General features: G+C 46.4%; 1 protein-coding gene across 1 annotated transcript; it reads left to right on the forward strand.

The window, feature by feature from the left end:
* The first annotated feature begins 579 nt into the window (after window positions 1–579).
* On the forward strand, window positions 580–19,818 carry LOC144094480 (uncharacterized). Its single transcript, XM_077628408.1, is given in 6 exon segments — window positions 580–2,370; window positions 4,398–4,547; window positions 6,415–6,612; window positions 13,274–13,331; window positions 18,291–18,368; window positions 18,370–19,818. Coding segments are annotated over 6 exon segments (3,537 nt in total). The 5' UTR covers window positions 580–766.
* Window positions 19,819–20,140: the final 322 nt, after the last annotated feature.

Below are 20,140 nucleotides of genomic sequence, written 5' to 3' on the forward strand. Positions count from 1 at the left end.
CACCCATCTGATCGTAAAGGATCTCTAAACACCAGCTTCTCAATAAAGTTCATTGCCTCTCTCTGCCGCAGAGGTTTCTAATGCTTGTTTGATTATGCTCAAAGCGGCCGGCATAAGGATTTATCATTTTGTTACGTGAGGTGCGACCGGGCATATCTCGAATAATCGCAGTCACACGCAACTGCGTCCATATAGTTCGATATTGTCGTAGGTTCTTTTGGTGCCTTATCTCGAAGGATCTTTGTCAGCTTTAAATTTGCTGCAGTAGAAACATTGAACTTGTGTTACTGCGTCAGAAAAACCTTAAAAATCGAACTTTCTTCAAAAAAAAAGAACGGCCTATGGCTGTCGGGCTTCCTCTCTCATAGAGATTCGTATCTAGAACCATGACAGCGAAACAGCCCGTCCGCACTAGGTGCCACGGCGTCTGTTTGTGGCAGAATCGATAAACAGAACAAGGAAAAGGAAACCAGAAGCCCCGCCGAAAGCAAACGCACAGGTTTTCTTGGCAATGTATCAGGTTTAAGGTACCTTCCACGAAAAGGTAGAAGCGATTGCACATGAACCTTGTTAAAGCAGAGACCCTCTTTCCGACCAATACCTCAAGGGCAAATCGAATGGCCAATGAGACGGGACACCTCAAAGAAAAGAAGATAGGCTGTTCCCTCATCGATCTAGAAAGGGACGCTCGCCTCGCGAGCCACATCTTTTCTCATAGTGATATTCGGCTGGTGTAACAGAACGGCACGTTGATCTCCGTAACAATATGCCAAAGTCTTCAGCGGTCTCCCTCCCTGATAGCTGCTGTGTCTCTGTGTTAGTGGTGAAAATTTCACTATGGTGTCTGCTCGCAACCGGCGCTGCTACAAGCGATGCCCCTGTCGTAAGAATTGACTCCGGACTTCTGAGCGGCCAGAGGATGCTAGTCGGTGGCAAAGAACTGTACGCCTACCTCGGAATACCGTACGCCCAGCCTCCTATTGGCGACCTGCGGTTTCGAAAACCCGTGCCAGTGTCTCCCTGGGAAGGAGTCTACAATGCATCGAGTAAGCCAAAGCCGTGTCGCCAGCTTCCAGTTCCTCTTGTCGCGAGTCTGTCACTCAACTACTCTGGCTCGTCGGAGGACTGCCTTCAGATCAACGTCTGGTTGCCCTCCTCGGCGTGTCCAGAAAGAGGAAGCTGCGTAGGAAAGCTTCCGGTAATCGTCTTTATTCACGGCGGTGGTTTCCAGTGGGGAGATTCCGCCCTTTTTCTCCACGATCCGGCGAATTTCGTCGCCCTGTCTGACGTTGTATTCGTCACTTTCAACTATCGCGTGGGCCTTCACGGCTTCTTGTCCCTCGAAGTTCCGGAGTTGCCAGGCAACGTTGGCCTCTGGGATCAAAATCTAGCCCTGAAATGGGTTCGCAAGAACATCGCCTCCTTCGGCGGTGATCCGGATGACGTCACAATCGACGGCCAGAGCGCTGGTGCCATCTCGGTCGCACTACATGCCGTCAGTCCGCACAGCAAGGGGCTGTTCAAAAGGGCAATAATGCAAAGCGGAGCTCCCTTGAGCCTCGCCACAAGTGACTACTTCAAAGGTAAAGGAAGGTTCATCAACGTATCCGGGACACTCGGCTGCTACGATCCTAAGAAGACGCTCGACGAGCAGTTAGCAGAAGCCATTAAATGCCTACGTGATCTAGAACCAGCTGAACTGATCCAAAAGCTCGAGAAACTCGACTTCGTGCAGCACGCGTTTACTCCGGTAGATAACGACGAATTCCTACCTTTCTCCGTTTCTTCGCCTGAGACCTGGAACAAGCTTAACGTCAAAGAAGTGATGTTGGGAACCACGGAAAACGAAGCCGGTATTTTTTTTCATTTCGCTACTGAGTCGTTTCCTAAGGTTATCGAAGTGCTCTTGACGCAATACAGGACTGCTTCCACGGTCACGATAACTCAGGTGTTCGGCGCTCCCTTGTTCCAAGCGCGCCGCATCGTAGGCTCTTACTTCAGAGATGGTGACGAGGACCTCACCTATGAACAACTTCGAGACATTTTGGGGGAGATGATCGGCGACGCACTCTTCTACTGCCCTGCACTGCTGTTCGCGGACAGTGTCTCTGAGAGTGGGATCAAGACGTACAGATACGAGTTCGCCTACAGGCCATCTCACAGTTTCTATCCCAACTGGATGGGCGTAGCTCACGGCGAAGACGTGATGTATACCCTCGGCTCCCTCCCCTTCATCAAGGACAAAAGCCGCTATACAGAGCCCTTCGGAAAAATGGGAAAGAAATTCCTGGCGACTCAGGATTACACCAAGGAAGAAGAAGAGTTCATGAAGGAACTCGTTGGTGCTTTCAATTCTTTCGCTCGAACCGGGTAAGAAATACCCTCAGGCGCCAAGAATGCGCTGGGTGTACATTTTCGCACCATAGTCATAGCCTTGCGTGTATGAAGTTCATTTTCTACCGTTGTATGACGGCGGAGCAGGCAATCACCGCCAAATTTGCTCACAGGGGTTCTAAAATGTGGCCCAATTAAGACTTTAGCGACAAAAAAAAAAACATACTAAGGTTCAACCTTAGAGGACACTGAGCATTCAAAAGTACATCTCGAATTAGTAGCTCCAATTTAGGCAGCATAATTAGTGTTTTTGCTGCAATGAATGATATTTACCCCAATAAGCCTACCTTCATTCGTGATACTGTGTAGGCCGGACGAATTGCAATGAACATATCTGTACAGCAACTTTATTCCTATCAGTGTGCACCTCTGACCATCGAATTTTTTTTTCTGCAAACCACGTGTTCTGCTAAGCAGCCATTAGGAAAACAATTATTCACAGCGCATTCAAGGAAACCACTTATCATTACATTAGAGCATTTTTTATCAAGTTCATATATTTTACTCAAAATTCCTTCAAGAAACAATAAAACGTACTGAATGAGGTTCGGATGGTTTGAAGCACTCACAAGAAACGTACCAAGAAAAAAATGCAGGCCATTAAAGAAAATATTGTACAACAAAATGATTCAAATTCCTAAGTGCCCATAACAAATAACCACAAAACCTAACCAAACAATTTTTGTACTTTGTTGTCGGCAAATTACTTTAATACATAAAATGCAATGACAATTTTTTGTTGATATTGCGCACTTCATAAAGTGAGAGCATTCTTAAATATATTTACAACAAAAGGACCGAAAAATCCCATTGGCGTAGAACACAACGCCGCAAACACAGCAAAAATGAGCTTTCAAGTTATAAAAAAAACCACATCATTTTCTGGCAGGATTATGCCGAGAGCAAAGGGGCGGTGAAACAGTACTCACGCGTTACTTATCGCAAATTGGGACGTTTCGTGTGCTTTTGCGCGCCTGTGCCCCATGTGTTTTATGCCTATACATGCAATTAACCTTATTTCTGCCAGGTACCATCTAAAATGAAAAAGCAAACCCACACTTTGATTCAAGATTTTCCAGCAACGCTTGTGTGCAAATCGTTCATGGATCTTTGACATGGTTGTGGATAGGTTACTCAATGCAGCATGACGGTGTTCGCAAGGTGCGAACTTTCAGCGACAGAACTAGCGTGGGTAGCATTTCGCTTCGATATATGCGGATGTATTTGCACGAAAACCACTGATATTGCATTCCGCTTAAGCTAATAACCAGAGTGCTAAAATTGCCTTCGTATTATCCTCCACAAACTATAGTTTATGTAATGGCGGAGATTAGGCAGAAAAGGGTGTGGATCTTGAATATATCTCTGGCTCTGGACGCAACCAGCTTCCTCACATTAAAAAAAGTTCTGATTTTTAATTTTAAGAATAAAAATATAAGAACAAATACACCAATTTATAAACAACTGCAATGTCCACTAACGCCTCCAGGCTCTATGGACGCGTAGTAACTATCATTTTGGTCAGGAACTGGCATATAGCTACTAACATTTCATCAGCTTTAGAGAGGGTTAAGTTTTTTTTTTTCTCTGGTGGGAATATAGTTCAAAACAAACTCTGCCAGCGTTTCGCAGAATTTCACTGATACCTGCGCGGCGAAATTTAAGCAGTGTGGCTACAGTATTTCTCTTCAATAATTCCTGATATTTTGATGTTTTTGTTTATCTACTCATTCAAGAGTTTGTTTTTACTCTTAAAAGGGCGTTCAGTAGACTGCTTTTTTTTCTGTTATCGTTTTTGAGAAGTTCGATTTTGTTTTTGAGAAGTTCGTCTGCTACCCTCAGTTGCTTTGGCAAGCATCCTTTCAACGCGCTTCCATGCAGTTTCCTACTGAGGACATTATTTAATGTCTGTGTGCATGCAGAAATCGTTTACATGCTTGTTGTATGCTCGACTGAGACCATTGAGTATGCTTACTTTTCTTTTTCGTAAATCAACGCTGCAGGAAACCGGTGATTCCACACCCGGATGTGGAGTGGCCCGAGTACACGATGGAAAACCGCCGAGTGTTGGTGTTGAAGCCGAACAACTACACCGTCATTCGAGACAACAAGCGCCAGCGATGCGAACTGTGGAAGCCAGTCCTCTACAAAAGGTATAAGAAAAACTAGCGCTGTTGAAAATTGTCATGGGTGCAAGAGCGATTTCTGCTTGCACTTCGTCCAGGCTGGCTCCGTGTTTTAATTTTACTGTCCTTGAAGGATACAATACACGTTGTCTGTACGGTGGTCTTCTAGGAAAGGAAAGGTGTTTCTTCCGCTATTGACACACGTGAAAAAGAGAAACATTTCGTCACGTCTTCAAGAGGGTGCTTATCTGCCAAAAGTGGTGGCGACGCGGTTTGGAGGAAAGCACTAATTATTTCCTCAAAGAGAGGCCTGGCGCCCGTCGTTGTGCCTGTGAGGCACAGAAATAAATGATGCCCAGAAAGTAGGTGGTTGCTCTTCTCATTGCATAGCATTGCAACAATTTGGTATCTGAAAGCAAAACAAGTTTTGTCATCAACTTTGTGTGTTCAGTTGTTAGCGAACATTAGGATGCCATGCAGACGGGAGCGTTAAAAATGGCGCATTGACCGGAAACCACTAGCCACCGATACTAAATACAATTGTTGAGCTCGCTACCTATTAGCCCCAGCCGATGTCCTTATGTTTTGAAGCAGCCGATAGAGAAAAACCTACTGATTTTATACTCATGCGCGGTAAGTGCGTTTTGTTTCCTTTTTTCAGTTACATTTCACTTGTATCCGCAATTTGCATACCTCGCTAGTTAATTGCCTTTCTCGCTTTCATCCTCGAAATTTTCGTGTTTTCGTAGAATCACCAGTCAAGCTCATTTATCGTTTCGGGAGAACTTATATGACTGACTTTCGCAGTTAGTTGGTTTTCTTTGTCGCATGTAGTTTTGCTACCGCAATGGAGTCCAGAAAGTGCCTGCCGAGAAGTTTAGATTTGTTCACTCATTGGGATGTTTTGAGAGATATGTGCCAGGAAGCGCAAAAATATATCAGTGCTGTAAAACACCAGACAAAGTTGCGTGTACTCGGAACATTCAGAAAAAGAAAGAAGATTAAATTTTTATGGAAGGGGGATTGTCACGTGTCTAAAGAATAATTGATAAAAACTGAGAATTTTCACACTGAAATCATATTCGTGCTTCTTAGAAACAAAAACTTTATGGCAGTTCAATTTTTTGGAGTAGGAGTATAATTTAAAGCTGCTCTCGAGATGAATGTCTGCGAAGTGCCCGGAAGCAAAAGACATTTTAACTTTCGCACTCCGTCAAGAGGGAGCCAGGACATAATGCATCCGGCCTTTCAGAGTGCACAGCACACTTTGCCCATGCGAATTCCTGGTTGCTTGCCACTGTATGCGCAGTGACTCGGTTTTTTTTAGAATACGGCGTCCCTCAGACTTTTGATGCCGACAGCAAGTCACGCGCAGAGCTGTATACTTGCTTCGTAAGACGTATAGCTTGATTATTTTTTTATTTTGCGAAATCTTCCACTGGTATTTGGGTTCATGCGTGGGTGGCGTCCCAGTACTCTTGGGCTTCACGTCTTCTAAATGCGAGTTGTGGAAGATATGACAATGGCATCAGTTTACAGTGAAACAAGAGCGAGCTCAATACCCAATATTATACATTTATAAGTGTAAATTTTAACAGAATAAGACATCAAACAAGACCTTCGTGAGAAGAAAATCTTCTCCGTCCTCGCTGGGCACATTCCTCCCTGGCCGTAAACACTGCTGACGGAAGAAGGACGGCCGCTGGACCTTCGTTCATTCTTACCGGCTTTCTCTTCGCGCTAAACGAGCAGATTTAAGCGCACATTGAGTGGGAACGCATTCACTTTGCTTAATACTTCTCGCATAACCTTCAGGAAACAACAAAAAAGGAAAAATGCCGCCGATGAAATGCGATGAAAGTTGTTGTTATTCGGCCATTTCGCTCTGTTTCAGTGATTTGTCCAAGGGGACAAGGGCTACCACGACGGCTAAGCCAATAAAGCCGGGCTCAAGCGTCACGACCAAGAAGAAATTACCACACCCGGGGAAAGGCCGCTCTGCGTCCTCGTCACCGCAGAGCATCCGCCTACCCGGAATGCTTGTGCTTGCAGCCTGTGCGGTAGCGTGTTTGAATGCAAGACTGCTCAGCACGTGAAGACTGCAGTGAATGTGGTACTGAAGGACTCCGTACTTTTTAGCCTTTTTCTTCTTTACACGGCAAACATGCTTGTTACTGAGATAATAAACCGTACAAAATCAATGTGCTATAAAAGAATCACTCAAGGTGGACCGTGGCTCACAGAAAGGGGGAATTGCCATAAATGTTCACCCCTTTAGCGCAGCCCTTGGTATTAAAAGTAAAGCTTTAGAGCATGCTCAAGTCTTTAGAGGTGAAAGGAAATCGGTCGCTGTCTTTGGTAGGAAGGTTTTCCCTACTCACTTGAACGGCTGCATGCGTTTGGAGTTTCATGGTTATCAGTCCTTTGTAGTAGTGCACAAGCGCAGCCTGGAACATCTTGGATGGTTTCCTTTGCTAGCCTAAGTATAGCAAAGGCTACCTTACGAGGATAGATACGGGTAAGAGGCACTAATATGCAGTGGTGGGGCTGTGACATAAAGAGAAAAGACTAGAAGTTCGATGTCGACATAGAATAAGAATATGAGGGCAGCTGCAAGAAGTGCTGCACAAGCGCGTAATATCAAACAGCACCGATGGTATTCATGTTAGGGCATTCGCATCGTGAGATTCAGTTTCTGGATTGGAGTAGTGCCATAGGCGAGAATGTGCAACGGATTTTACTTAAACGCATTCCTCGACCTTGCCCTTGGTTTCTCCAGAGAGTGATAGGAAAGGTGTGACTCGCGCCCAGGTTCGATGTCAATAAAGCAGAGTATACTATATTATGCATATCAGAAACAGGTTTTCAAAATGTGACGCGCTTGATGGAGCAGGCATAAATTAGTCCACTACTATTGAAAACCTTAAAATCAAACTAAAAGGGAGGTTACTGATCGCTTTTTAACTCCGCGCTGCGAGACTGAATTTATAACACAGGCATGTGACCCACCTTCAGGGTGTTTCTTTCAGTTTAATTCCGAAGAAAAGAAACGACATATTTTATAAAAGTGCCAATCCTCCTAAAACAAAAACTTTAATCACCCGCCACTTCAAAGCCTGTGCATTTCGCTCCCCTAATCAAGCAGGTATGAAACTTATGTATGAAGCCTCTGTAGTAGAAATGAAGTGAGAAAAGAATTCTTGTACACTGAACAAGAAAGAATAAATCTTTTTTCACCTTTTGCCCCATGTACGGTGTGCTCAGTTCTGGAGCTGTACGTACCTGGCTGTGAACCTTTAAATCTGTGACTATTTGTGAACAAAGATTTAATGTTCTGTTAAGCCCTCTGTTGTTAGGCTGCTGTTAGTTCATACACGACGGGAGCCAACAGTTACCGGAACCAAGGAACATAGGGGATGTCTTTTTTTAATTTGTAGTTTTCATCAGTGGTGGATTTATAAAAGCAGAAAGCAACCACATGCCGCCGGTGGCATCTGAACCCATGACCCCCGAACTTCGCGTCCGGTGCTCTACCGACTGAGCTACGGCGATGGCTGTCTAATCTTTTGCTTTCGGCGGTATTCATTTGTAGTGTAACCGAACCATGAGTTCACCAGCGCCACCCACGTACATAGCGGCGGACGTGATACGTCCTGCATTACCGCAGGTTCCGCGCAGGAACGTAGTCAAACGGTGAGAGCGGAAGCTATGTGAGAACCCTCTTAAGCTGCCTATGACATTAAGGCTGCCAGAATCTTTATGACATAAGTAGCATAAGAGGGTCCTCGCACAGATTCCGCCCTCACCCTCTCATGCGCTCATTTAGGAACTCTGATTTCGGCTTGTGCAGAATAAGACACCGGATTTTGTCGCAGTGCAGGGCTCCAGAGACTAACTTCTCAGCTTTCAAAAACTCATATGGCATAGTCTTGTCAGTGTCTTCGAACTCCCCTTCGACACGAATCACCAGGCTGCCCTAATTATATATTTATTAGCATAATTGTGTGAAGTCCCTAACATTTAAGATGGTTTTTCTTGCAAATGACCTCCTCTGTGAATGAAAGTTTGTTCCAGTAAAGGGTTTCATTCTATTCTGAACTTCTTAGCTCAAGGAATTTTTGCAAAATTTCTCTGAAGCATCGGTATGGGGCCAAAGGAAAGCGATAGAACAGATAGTTCAGCCGATAGAAATGATAGTGAGCGATAATTGAAATAGAAACACCTATTTTCTTAGTGTTGGTGTTTTGCAGACAGCCTAAATGCCCACGGAGTCCTCGGGGCCATACATTCACGGCACTAATTTATTGAAGAACAAAGCAATGACAATGCGCACACGCGGTATCACCAAAGCGACGACATGTTGGGACCCAGTGGTGAACGACATATCAGCCTTACCTCGCCACCCTTACGTCCCAAAGGGACTCAGGCTAGGAAGGACACCGTAGTGAAGGGCTCCGGAAATTTTGACCACCTGGGGTTCTTTAACGTGTGCTGACATTGCTCAGTGCACGGGCCCCTAGAATATCACCTCCATCGAAATTCGACCACCGCGGCCGGGATCGAACCCGCGTCTTTCGGGTCAACAGCCCAGTGGTCAGCAGACCACTTAGCCGCCGCTGCGGCTCACTCTATCGAAGAGGTGGTGCCTGAAATCTTTTCGTGGTAGCAGCAAGGCTGGTGCCCCGTGGTAGCGTGGCTTCCGTAGAAGCCCATACGTTCAAAATGTGGCGGCTTGTGGGACGGAGCCAGAGCCATCTCTGGACTTGATGAACACTTTCGGTAGTGTATACTCTGCTTCTTGAGCAACTTAAAGTAAGCCATATTCGACGTCAATTAAGAAATTTCACGTCACAACACGTGTTGCGTTGAAAATCTCTAAAATACTCGCTCACGGAAATACGAGAAAGCAGAAAGACGACTACCGGAGAAGCCCGAACGCGTGGTCAATCGTCCTTCATGTCCTTTGCCGCATTTTCCTGCTCATTTCATTTTCAGACAGTCAGCCTGCTCAGCAAACACATTGTAACGCAAGCAGGGGAGAGTGAGCAAAATGTGACGTTTTGTTCCTTAACGCCCCATAACTTTTAAACGTGCAAAATATATTAATTGGTAATTTAATATTGTGACGCGACACATGAGCACTGCAAATCAGCTTGAAGTTGACGAGACCGGCCTTATCTAAGCAGAGAAAAAAATTATGATGTGAGCCTTGGTGAACCAGAAATCAGCCGGAAAAGGGCGCCAACTTTTTCAAAACTGTACGGCGCAACTTGCCAAGTGCTGTGGATTAACACAAGTATTTATTTATTACAAGTGGTTATTCGACTCATGTCATGTGGTTTAAATGTGTTTGGACTTCACGTTCTAGCAAGAGACTGTACCAGCAAGCTACAAACAGGGCAAACTAAGACATTGTGGTTACTGCAGGTCCTAAAGTAACAATATCGTTTTGCTACGTGCACCAAGGCTCCACTCCTCTCTCATCGCTCTTAAGAATGGTAGCAACGCTGTAAAGAAAGCACTGCCCGCCGAATGCATGAAAAAACCAGCGTCCATGCCCCCGAACGTTTTGCTCTCTAGGGACGTTCGCCCCTGAACAGTGAAAAAAAAAGCGCGAAATTACGAGGCGGGAGAAAAAGTCACAGAACGGTTGCCACTCTATAACGCGCGATTCATCCACTGCTGTTAAGGCATTGCTATATCACGGAATGTTGAGGTAGAGAAAAATTATGTGGATGCTTAAGTAGCTTTAAGAGTAGAATTCGAGAGCATTTCATTTAGTATCCTTTATTGCAATACATTACAAAGCATTACAAAGGCGAGTGGTACATAATATATAGCACGAATAAACAAAGAAAAATAAAACCTAAGCCATACAAAAGGTAATACAGAAAAACAAATGCAAGCTAAAATAAATAAAGAAACCCATGTAAAAGCAGAACAAATCGAAAGCGAGAACAAACAGCGATAATTAACAGTGTTACGCAATGGATGGAAAAACAAGCAAAAATTGAGCAAAGTGCACATCGAACATAGGGAACTCTAAACAAAGTAACTGCTACAAAAGAAGTCGGCAGAGACTTCATACTGTTTGTGTGTGAGGATGCATAAATCCGACCGCTCACTTCGTGAACTCAGTCACCACGCCCTGCGGCATGATGTAGCGCGATGCCATGCAGCAGGCAATTCTACGAACGCAGTCGCAGCAGGCATAGACGCCGCACCCCTTCTGACCTGCGCGCTAACTTCGTGGAGGCCAGCCTTCAAGCTCACCCCTAGTCTGCCCACTGACATCATCGGAGTAGGGGACGCGTGGTTAAAAGAGCTACAACTGGGGCTAGTTAGAAATGCATCCTTGAAGGTATTGGTGAGCGCTACCAAAATACGGAAAGGGACGAACACACAAGACGAGCGCTTTCTAACAACTGTTTATTATCTGAAGGAGCATGCCTATATACACATATTAACGTCAAGTCATACACAGAAGAGAGAAGAGCACACGACGCTGACAAGAGCGATATGAAGGAAAAATATATAATAATAAAATATCAACACATGCCTTTACAACAGCCGAAGATTGCTATTCCTGAGGTAGTTTAATTCGGTTCTCCCTAGCATCACCGAAGGGGAGCTGATGCATTGGTTATCTGGAGCAACGTCCATAGCGAAAGCTTCGATAATTTCGCGTTCCCGTCTGTTTCTGGCCCGACCTATTACCTTGGTGTTGTTTAGCATCGGGGTGCATTTGCAGTGTGCGCAATGTGGTGCCAGGTTTCCTGATTTCGCTACTTGCTCGCATAATCTTTCGTGCTCTTTGAGCCTCTTGTTCAGGCATCTACCCGTTTGCCCTACGTAGGTTCGTTGACAGCTAAGTGGAATGCTGTAAATGACGTTTTCTTCACACTCTCGATAGGTGATGTGTTTGACGTTGCACCCAGGTTTCTTTTTGTGGTCTTCATTTTCGTTCACCTTTTTGCACATTCCAATGAGCTTATTGGGAGCTGAAAAAACCACCTCAACTCCGTACTTGTTCGCTGTCTTCCTTATTCTGTGGGAGATGTTGTGAATGTATGGCATCACAACGGGGCGTCCTTCGTAACTCGGTTTTTTATTCTTATCGGACCCAGTAACTTCCCTTAGTAAGCATTCTGCAATGCCGCCAAGTAACTGCTCAGGATAGCCACAAGCCCTCAATCGGGAAACCTGTTCAACAATGCTGTGACTACTCGAGTGGGGGCATGATTTTTTTATAGCTAGTTTTAGGCAAGAAGTTGCTACAGCTCGTTTAACAATTTTAGAATGACCAGAATCAAATCGCAACAGTGGTTTTTCTGCCCTGGGCTTATAAGCCCAGCAAGTGTGGTTGTCGCTGCAAGTCACCAGCAGGTCTAGGAATCTAATCTGTGGGGTTTCAGATGTGAACTCAAGGCCAGGAAAAACACTCTTCCATTCATTAAGAATACCTTCCACGTTTATGGAGTCGGTTAGGCTGTTGGGAAGGCAAAGCAGGTAATCATCAACGTACTTAATGCAAGCTAAAATATTGTGCGTATTTAGTATGCTCGATATCATCCGATTGCCCTGTGCCAAAAACATGTCGGACAGCACAGGTGCCAAACAAGATCCAATACTTATGCCTCCTTTTTGCAGAAACAATTCGCCTCCAAATTCCACGTACAAGGAGCACAGGTAGCATTCAACCAATTCAAGAAAGCAGTTAACATTCATTCCACACTGGTTTTGAAACCTAAGAGTTCCGAACTGTTCAATGCATTCTTCTACAGCTTTCAAGGCGGCGCTCCGTGGAATGCTATAATACATGTCAACCACGTCAATTGAAAGGCACACCACCGGGGGGCTTGATCTTAAAAAATTTACGATTTCCTCAGACCCTTTAACCATGAATGGGTCCCGAATCGGAAGGATCGAAAAATGGGCTCTTAAAAATTGAGACAAGCAGCGTTGCCAGGTCCCTCGGTCTTCAACAATGACACTGAAAGGCATTCCTTCTTTGTGCGTCTTGATTGTGAAGAAAGGCTTGAGACAGGTCGCCTTGCACTCTGTGATCTGTTTCTGCAGCTTTTCATTTCCGGTGGAGCCGCATTTCAAAGCCACACTGCTCCGAAGTTTGGCGAAATTCCTTTTGCTGATTTTGGCGGGATCGAAGTTCTTTCTTAGTCCTTCCAAAGCCTTACTTCGATACACGCGTCTGTCAATGACCACGAACCGACCTGTCTTGTCCGATGTCATCAGGCAGAGGCTGTTTCCTGTCCGAAAGGTGATAGTATCTTTTGTCGTGTTGTCTCGTGGCTTCAGCTGGTTAACCTGTCTGATGGTTCGCACTGCTTCAATAATGCATGCGGCTCTTTCCTTGTCGGGCAATCTGTCTGCTATTTCATGAATCCTCGCGAGGTTCTCAGCCGGCCCGGGCTTCGGTTGAAGTGCAAATTTTGGTCCCTTGTCTAGGATGTTGCTGACCTGTTGAGGCAGTGTGCGCCCAGAAAGGTTGATTGCTCCGTGATCATTAGACAGAAATTTCTTTGGTCTTTTTGGAAGGCTAGCAAAGTTGGCTTTCCATAGCTGTTCGCCGCATGCTTCGGCGTGTTGGATGAAATTCCTTGTCATCTGTCGTGAGGCTGCTTCATCCAGGAAAGTCGCACATATCACGTTGATGTGCATCCTGTAGAGCCACATTTTTCTCCAGCTTTCTGCTCGAAGAATCTTGCAGAGCCGTCTGGATGTCTTTTTTGCAGGGGCCATACTTGCAAGCATCGCTGTCAGAACTGGGTTGGAAATTCCATGGCTGAGGGCGTATGAGAGAGCGCGAGTGTGGAACCTTTCTTCTGCGATGATTCTGACGAAATAGTGCACTTTTAGTAGGGGAGGAAGATGAGGAACATTCAGGCCCGATGTACTGGAAATTAAAGTCAAAAGAGCTACAACTGGGGCTAGTTGGAAATGCATCCTTGAAGGTATTGGTGAGCGCTACTAAAATACGGAAAGGGACGAACACAAAAGACAAGCACTTTCTAACAACTGTTTATTATCTGAAGGAGCATGCCTATATACACATATTAACGTCAAGTCATACACAGAAGAGGGAAGAGCACACGACGCTGCTACTGCGCTACGCGCGCTACTGCGAGCAGTGATTTTCAAAAATTATTTCTAGAATACAGGCTCCAAGCAGAGCTTTAAAATTTGCCTCGAATAGCCACAAAGACTACCTCTAAAGATCTGTTGCACTATAATATGCCCATCGAAATAATTTCACAGTCCCTTTAACTACATACTGACGAAGTTGCAGTGGAAAAGAGCGCATGTATCAATGAACGTTTGGCAGCGCGTAGAATAAGATATACAACATGGTGGCGCTAATTTCCACTTTATTGTCCGCTAAATAAAGTTACCTAGAAGAATTTTTTGGGGATAATGGGTGCCCGAGGATGGCGTTAACTGCGCCATGCATTTCATTAACCAATGTTATATTTGCATTAAACAGACAACCAAACACGCCAAAAATGTTTGTTTTATTGTTCAACATGGCACCACACTAAAGATATTAAATATCACATGAAATATTAATGCGGAATGACGTTATACCGATAGAAACGGTGAGCAATGTTCGTCCCTCTTGCCTTACATCTGTGACGCAACAACAGATACTCAAAGGTTTAGCGTGAGCGAAAGTTTCGCAGGGTCGTATACGAGCATTCAGCCCTATTTCGGTGGGTGCGATCAAGTCGGCATCACACGTGTTGATAGTTGCGCAGGCGCCGTCTCTTTTGCCAAAAGCACTCCGAACTTTTAGTGTAATGAACAGATACAGGGAGTCCATAAACACTGCCCTTTCGCTAATTGTTGAATTGTGACGTCCGCGATTTGAAGTCAAGGCGCACTTTCGAATACTGCGAGCTGTGCACGTGCACCCGAATCACGAATCGCGCTACCAGGAAGAGCCCCGCCGCGGTGGCTCAGTGGTTAGGGCGCTCGACTACTGATCCGGAGTTCCCGGGTTCGAACCCGACCGCGGCGGCTGCGTTTTTATGGAGGAAAAACGCTAAGGCGCCCGTGTGCTGTGCGATGTCAGTGCACGTTAAAGATCCCCAGGTGGTCGAAATTATTCCGGAGCCCTCCACTACGGCACCTATTCTTCCTTTCTTCTTTCACTATCTCCTTTATCACTTCCCTTACGGCGCGGTTCAGGTGTCCAAAGATATATGAGACAGATACTGCGCCATTTCCTTTCCCCAAAAAAACAATTATTATTATTACCAGGAAGAGAGCCCGCCAGAGAGAGCGCCCATCTCCTGGCGGCGGTGTCGCGAAACATATTGGAAGGGTCGCGCGCCACTCGAGACCGGCCATGGAAGTGTAAACAAACTGGCTTCCTACGCGGGGTGCGTTGCTGCAGCCGTCGGGCGTTCAGTGCGACGCATTTGGCAATGCCTACGACATGTGTTGCATACAGCTGCATTGCCCAATATGTAAAGGGAAGCAAACTCGGATTTTTTCGCTTTCCGAACGCTTCCCGGGACCGCCTTCGACGCGAAGCGTGGATAAAAACCGTTCGCCGGCTCGACGATCGTGGCCGCCCTTTGGCACCGTCAAGACTGTGCGGGAATCACTTTGTGACAGGTGCGGACGAGGTACTGTGGTTAAATGCGTGTGCAGTCCATCACGAAATGTTTTATTGATGGGCAGGAAGGCCTCGATTGTCACCGCGGCATTTAGACTTCGTTCCGACGCTTTTTGCTTTCTCAAGCAAGAAGGCCAAATGGGCAAGTGCTGTGAGCCGCTTTCAACGCGCGGTGGAGCGAACAACGAAAAAGAAGCTACGAGAGCATTCATGCATGGTGCTACAATTTTGTCGTAATCTCCTAAGGAAATTTCCTTGTTTATGCCACTACATCTTGGCCAATACCCCCATGTGGGTATGTGCCATGCATTAAGAGGCAGAAGAAGCAGAAGGTGCGTTATGCGTGTGTTCGCATCATATCCACGATGAAAAGCTCTGTGTGGTTTCTTCGGAATTGCTCAATGTGCGCTTCTCGCGTACGTCTTTATCGACGCGCATGCTTGTTTAATCTATGCAGCGGTGTGCTGTGGGAAAATAAAGTAAAATGCTAGCAGAGCTGCCATGTTGCGAGTACGCTTGTGCTTTTATCGCTCGTGTAGCTATTCGGAAGCGCTTGAGCACAACGATTGCTTGTGAAAACTTGGTTTGGTTTGGTTTAGTGCGGTTTAACGTCCCAAAGCGACTCAGGCTATGAGGGACGCCGTAGTGAAGGGCTCCGGAAATTTTGACCACCCGGGGTTCTTTAACGTGCACTGACATTTCGCCTCCATCGAAATTCTGCCGCCGCGGCCGGGATCGAACCCGCGTCTTTCGGGCCAGCAACCGAGCGCCATAACCACTCAGCCACCGCGGCGGAATTGTGAAAACTGTTGTCCCCTGTCGTTTTCTGTGCTACGGCGTGCACGATGTAGTATCACCTTTCATGGATGGCAGGTATATACAGCGGAAAACGCCAGTCTTACTGATCGGGGATATTTCATTGAACATTATGTTCCGAATGTAGCCTTCATCTCTGAAGCGGCGGCCCTTGCTCAGCTGGCGATCGCATCGCATGCCGCATGATCGGAGATACTGAAGAATTTGCTCTTCGGTGGGCTGAGCAGCCTGCCTCGACTTCGCACACAGCCACCAGTCAATCCTAGAAATCCTCCAGGTGCCGCCCAGGACACCCCATCGTTGACAGATTCCTACAAAACGTGCTCCGCAGCGGCACTCACTCCGGCCGGGTTGGGCGCACTGTACCCTTCCAATGAGCTTCCAGCGCTGTACGCGAGGTGGCAGCACAGGAACATGAAAAAGGCGGAATGCGGCAGGGGCGGATCGTGACTGACTGACTGATGTTTCTGAGAGGAAGAGGGAAAAGGAAAGAGCACGGGCCTGCCTACTGGCTCAAGCCGAGCCACGCTCGCTGCCACATGCTGAAAGTAGGAGGGGTAAAGGATAGGACAGCAAAGAGTGAAAGAAAAAACGCGCCGCGCTAATATGCCCCGGGCCGATCCTGGAGGCAGTGCAATACCGGACCGACCCGTGCCAATGCTTCAAGCCAAGCACTCCGGCATATTCCAAAAATATGTTTAATATCTTAGGTCCAAGGACCCGCTGCAGATATTAAATCAGGTATGAGGTATGAGGCGAACTCTACGTGTCTTGTGGTCGTAAAAAACACATTTTTATTCACAGTGAGTCTATCGTAGTGAGGCTTAAATGTTGGCGATGCAGGCAACAATTCTGCAAAAGTAAAAGCCTCTTGCGAATGAGCCTAGTCGCTACACAATAGTGTGTAGAAACTTCACTTATTCACACACTTCTTTGCAAATTATTTATAAATTTTTTCACACATTCGCTCGCTTTAGAATTGGAAAATTTGATTACCACAGGTCGGCACTTTTCTTGAGCAAACAGGCCACAAGACGGTGCGCTCATTTTATTTTGTAGAGTTTTAATTAGGAGCCAATGTTGGACGAAAGGAAATTAACAATTTCTCTTTCTTTCTTCCTTTCTTTCTTTCTTTCTTTCTTTCTTTCTTTCTTTCTTTCTTTCTTTCTTTCTTTCTTTCTTTCTTTCTTTCTTTCTTTCTTTCTTTCTTTCTTTCTTTCTTTCTTTCTTTCTTTCTTTCTTCCTTCCTTCCTTCCTTCCTTCCTTCCTTCCTTCCTTCCTTTCTTTCTTTCTTTCTTTCTTTCTCTCTTTCTTTCTTTCTTTCTTTCTTCAACTCCCTCCTTTATCTCTTCTCTTGTGGCGCTTGATGCTCCTTTAGTGTTTTGAGGAACGCTGTAGACGGATGCGGATTAATTTCGACCGCATGGAGTTCTCTAACCTGCACTGACATCGCAGAGCACACGGACGTCTTTTGCCCTTCACCTCAATGCAAATGCGACTGCAGCGGCCGGTATTCGAAATCCGATTTCTACGGAACGCAAACGTCGCAGAACTGTTCGGGTGGAGTACATGCTCAGCACACTTTCATTCATCGCTTACTAATATTGTAAAGCACCTCAGAGAGTCAATCAAGGCCATAACTTCCAAGCTGACATTTTTCATGGTAAGAATATTCTTGGCTCGGAGCGAACACCCCGGGTGATGTTTAAGAAGCAACAACGCAGTTCTAATATGTGTCTTCCTCTTCTGCAAGCCATGCCCCATTGCCTGAGTTCCTGCTTTTCTTAGCACATCAAGGCATCGCATCTCATGAAACTTTCGTGCGAGGTGTTTTAATGGCGCATTAGAGGCGCACTCCGGCCATTTCACATCTGGCGCGACCAGTTTGTAAACACCAATAATGCGCACCCTTTATCGGTTGCCGAATGCGAAGTGGCCCTGATCTTCGAATCGCGGAAGGAAGATGTACCATTATCGTGGGGTAGAAAACCATCAATAAAGGAAGGATGTCCTCGGGCCACTCAAACTTTTTCGAAGATAGAAACAAATGTGCAAGTAAAAAATTATAGCTGCGACGTTTTATGTTCCGCTGAATCGAGTCCAATGCCAACTTTTCCCTCTGATTGCGGATGAGGTGAATAGCGCCGGTTCGCATCCTTCCAGAAAGCGCGAACATTCTGCGTAGACGAGACCGAAAGACAGCCTTCAGAGGTATGAGGTGCGCTTCGAAGGCGTGTTCTTGCAGCGCAGTCCGCTGCAATTGTTCCGCATTTATAAACGCATTCACGGCCATTTTACTTGCGTCACTATCAAAGACTGCAGGTTACGACGTTGCTGCTGTAGTGAAGATAGACTCCGGACTCGTGTCAGGCGTGCAACTAGAGGTTGGCGGGAAGAAAGAAGATTGACGCTTACCTCGGAATACCTTACGCCGAGCCGCCCGTCAGAGACCTCAGATTTAGAAAGCCAGTGCCGGCGTCACCGTGGTTTGGTGTCTACAACGCTACGGCGAAACCACTGCCGTGTCACCAGGTGCCTGTGCCCTTGCTCGGACTCACTAAACTGAATTACAGCACGGCGACGGAAGACTGCCTGTACGTCAATGTGTGGAAGCCATCGCAAGGTCCATGTACGAAAGATGGCAACTGCGCGAAACGACTTCTTCCTGTTGTCGTTTATTTTCACGGAGGGGCTTTCCAGTGGGGAGACTCATCACTACTAGTTTATGACCCAGCGAGCTTTGTGGCGCTGACGGACGTCGTCTTTGTGACCTTCAATTACCGCCTGGGCATCTTCGGGTTCCTCTCGCTGGAGCCGCCGGAAATGCCGAGCAACATAGGCCTGTGGGACCAACACATGGTGCTCAAGTGGGTGCGAAGTAACATCGCGAGCTTCGGAGGAGACCCTAACGAAGTCACTATTGGGGGACAGAGCGCGGGTGCGACATCAGCGGCTCTTCATGCCGCGTCTCCGCAAAGCAAGGGATTGTTCAAGAGACTATTTCTGCAGAGTGGATCGCCGCTTTCGCTCGTAGTGAACATCTTGTTCAGGGGCGAAGGAAAGTTAATAAATATCGCGGCTTTGCTGGGCTGTTACGACTTAAAGGTGACTTTCAATGAACAGCGCAAGGACGTTGTGAACTGTCTTCGTAACCTAGATGCTGGTTTTGTGATGGAAAAACTCGGAAGAGTGGACTTTTTGAAGCAGCTCTTCTCACCCTTAGACAGAGACGAATTTCTGCCGTTTTCAGTTCTTTCATCGAAGCCTTGGCAAAAGTTGAACGTCGAGGACATTCTCCTAGGCACGACTACTGATGAAGGAACGATGTTTTTCAGCTTTCTCACAGAATCTTTTCCACAGGCATCCGAAGTTCTGGCTACGCAGTGCAGGACTGTGGTGACGATCGTCATATCTCAGGCCCTCAACATTCCTGTCTCGAAGGCGAGAGAGGTTATGTCTGCTTATTTCGGAGGACATGAAATTGAGCACAGCTTCGAAGAGGTGCGTGACATTATCTGTGAAATGTTCGCCGACGCCGTTTTTAACTGCCCCGCGCAATTGTTTGCTGACGACGCAGTAGGGCAGGGTATACAAACGCACCGATACCTCTTCGCGTACAAGTCGACCCACAGCTTCTTCCCCAAGTGGATGGGTGTGGCGCACACCGAGGACCTTTTTTACACGGTGGGATCATTGCCTTTTTTAAAGGACAAAAGCCGGTACAGCGGTGCATTGGGTTCGTTGGGGAAGAAGTTCTTGGCAACTCGGGACTACACAAGCGAAGAGGAGGAGTTCATAGAAGATGTCGTTGGTGCGTGGGGCAGCTTCGTTCACACAGGGTAAGGAGACATTTGCATGCCGATTTCGTCTTTTTTCCTCGTCGGTGTAGCGTATTCAACAACACCACAGAGAACAATCTGTTGCTACGTCACCAGGTAGCAAGGGAACCTTATATGCTGTTTATTGTTGTGCAAGGTCGTTTGTAGGCCATGGGCGGCGTCCGACGTAACGCAAGCCAATCGTTTACTCTGTAGCTGTTCCTTACTTCATGAATGTCATCAGTGTGAAGAGCTAATGAAAGAACGCACGCTATTAAAAATGTTGCTATTCCGTAACGTTACGTGTTTTAGAGAGGTTACTTCGACACTGAGGTCACCATAGATAA

Source organism: Amblyomma americanum, chromosome 6 (genome assembly GCF_052857255.1).
Source record: "Amblyomma americanum isolate KBUSLIRL-KWMA chromosome 6, ASM5285725v1, whole genome shotgun sequence".
In the NCBI taxonomy this organism is placed as follows: Eukaryota; Metazoa; Arthropoda; class Arachnida; order Ixodida; family Ixodidae; genus Amblyomma; species Amblyomma americanum.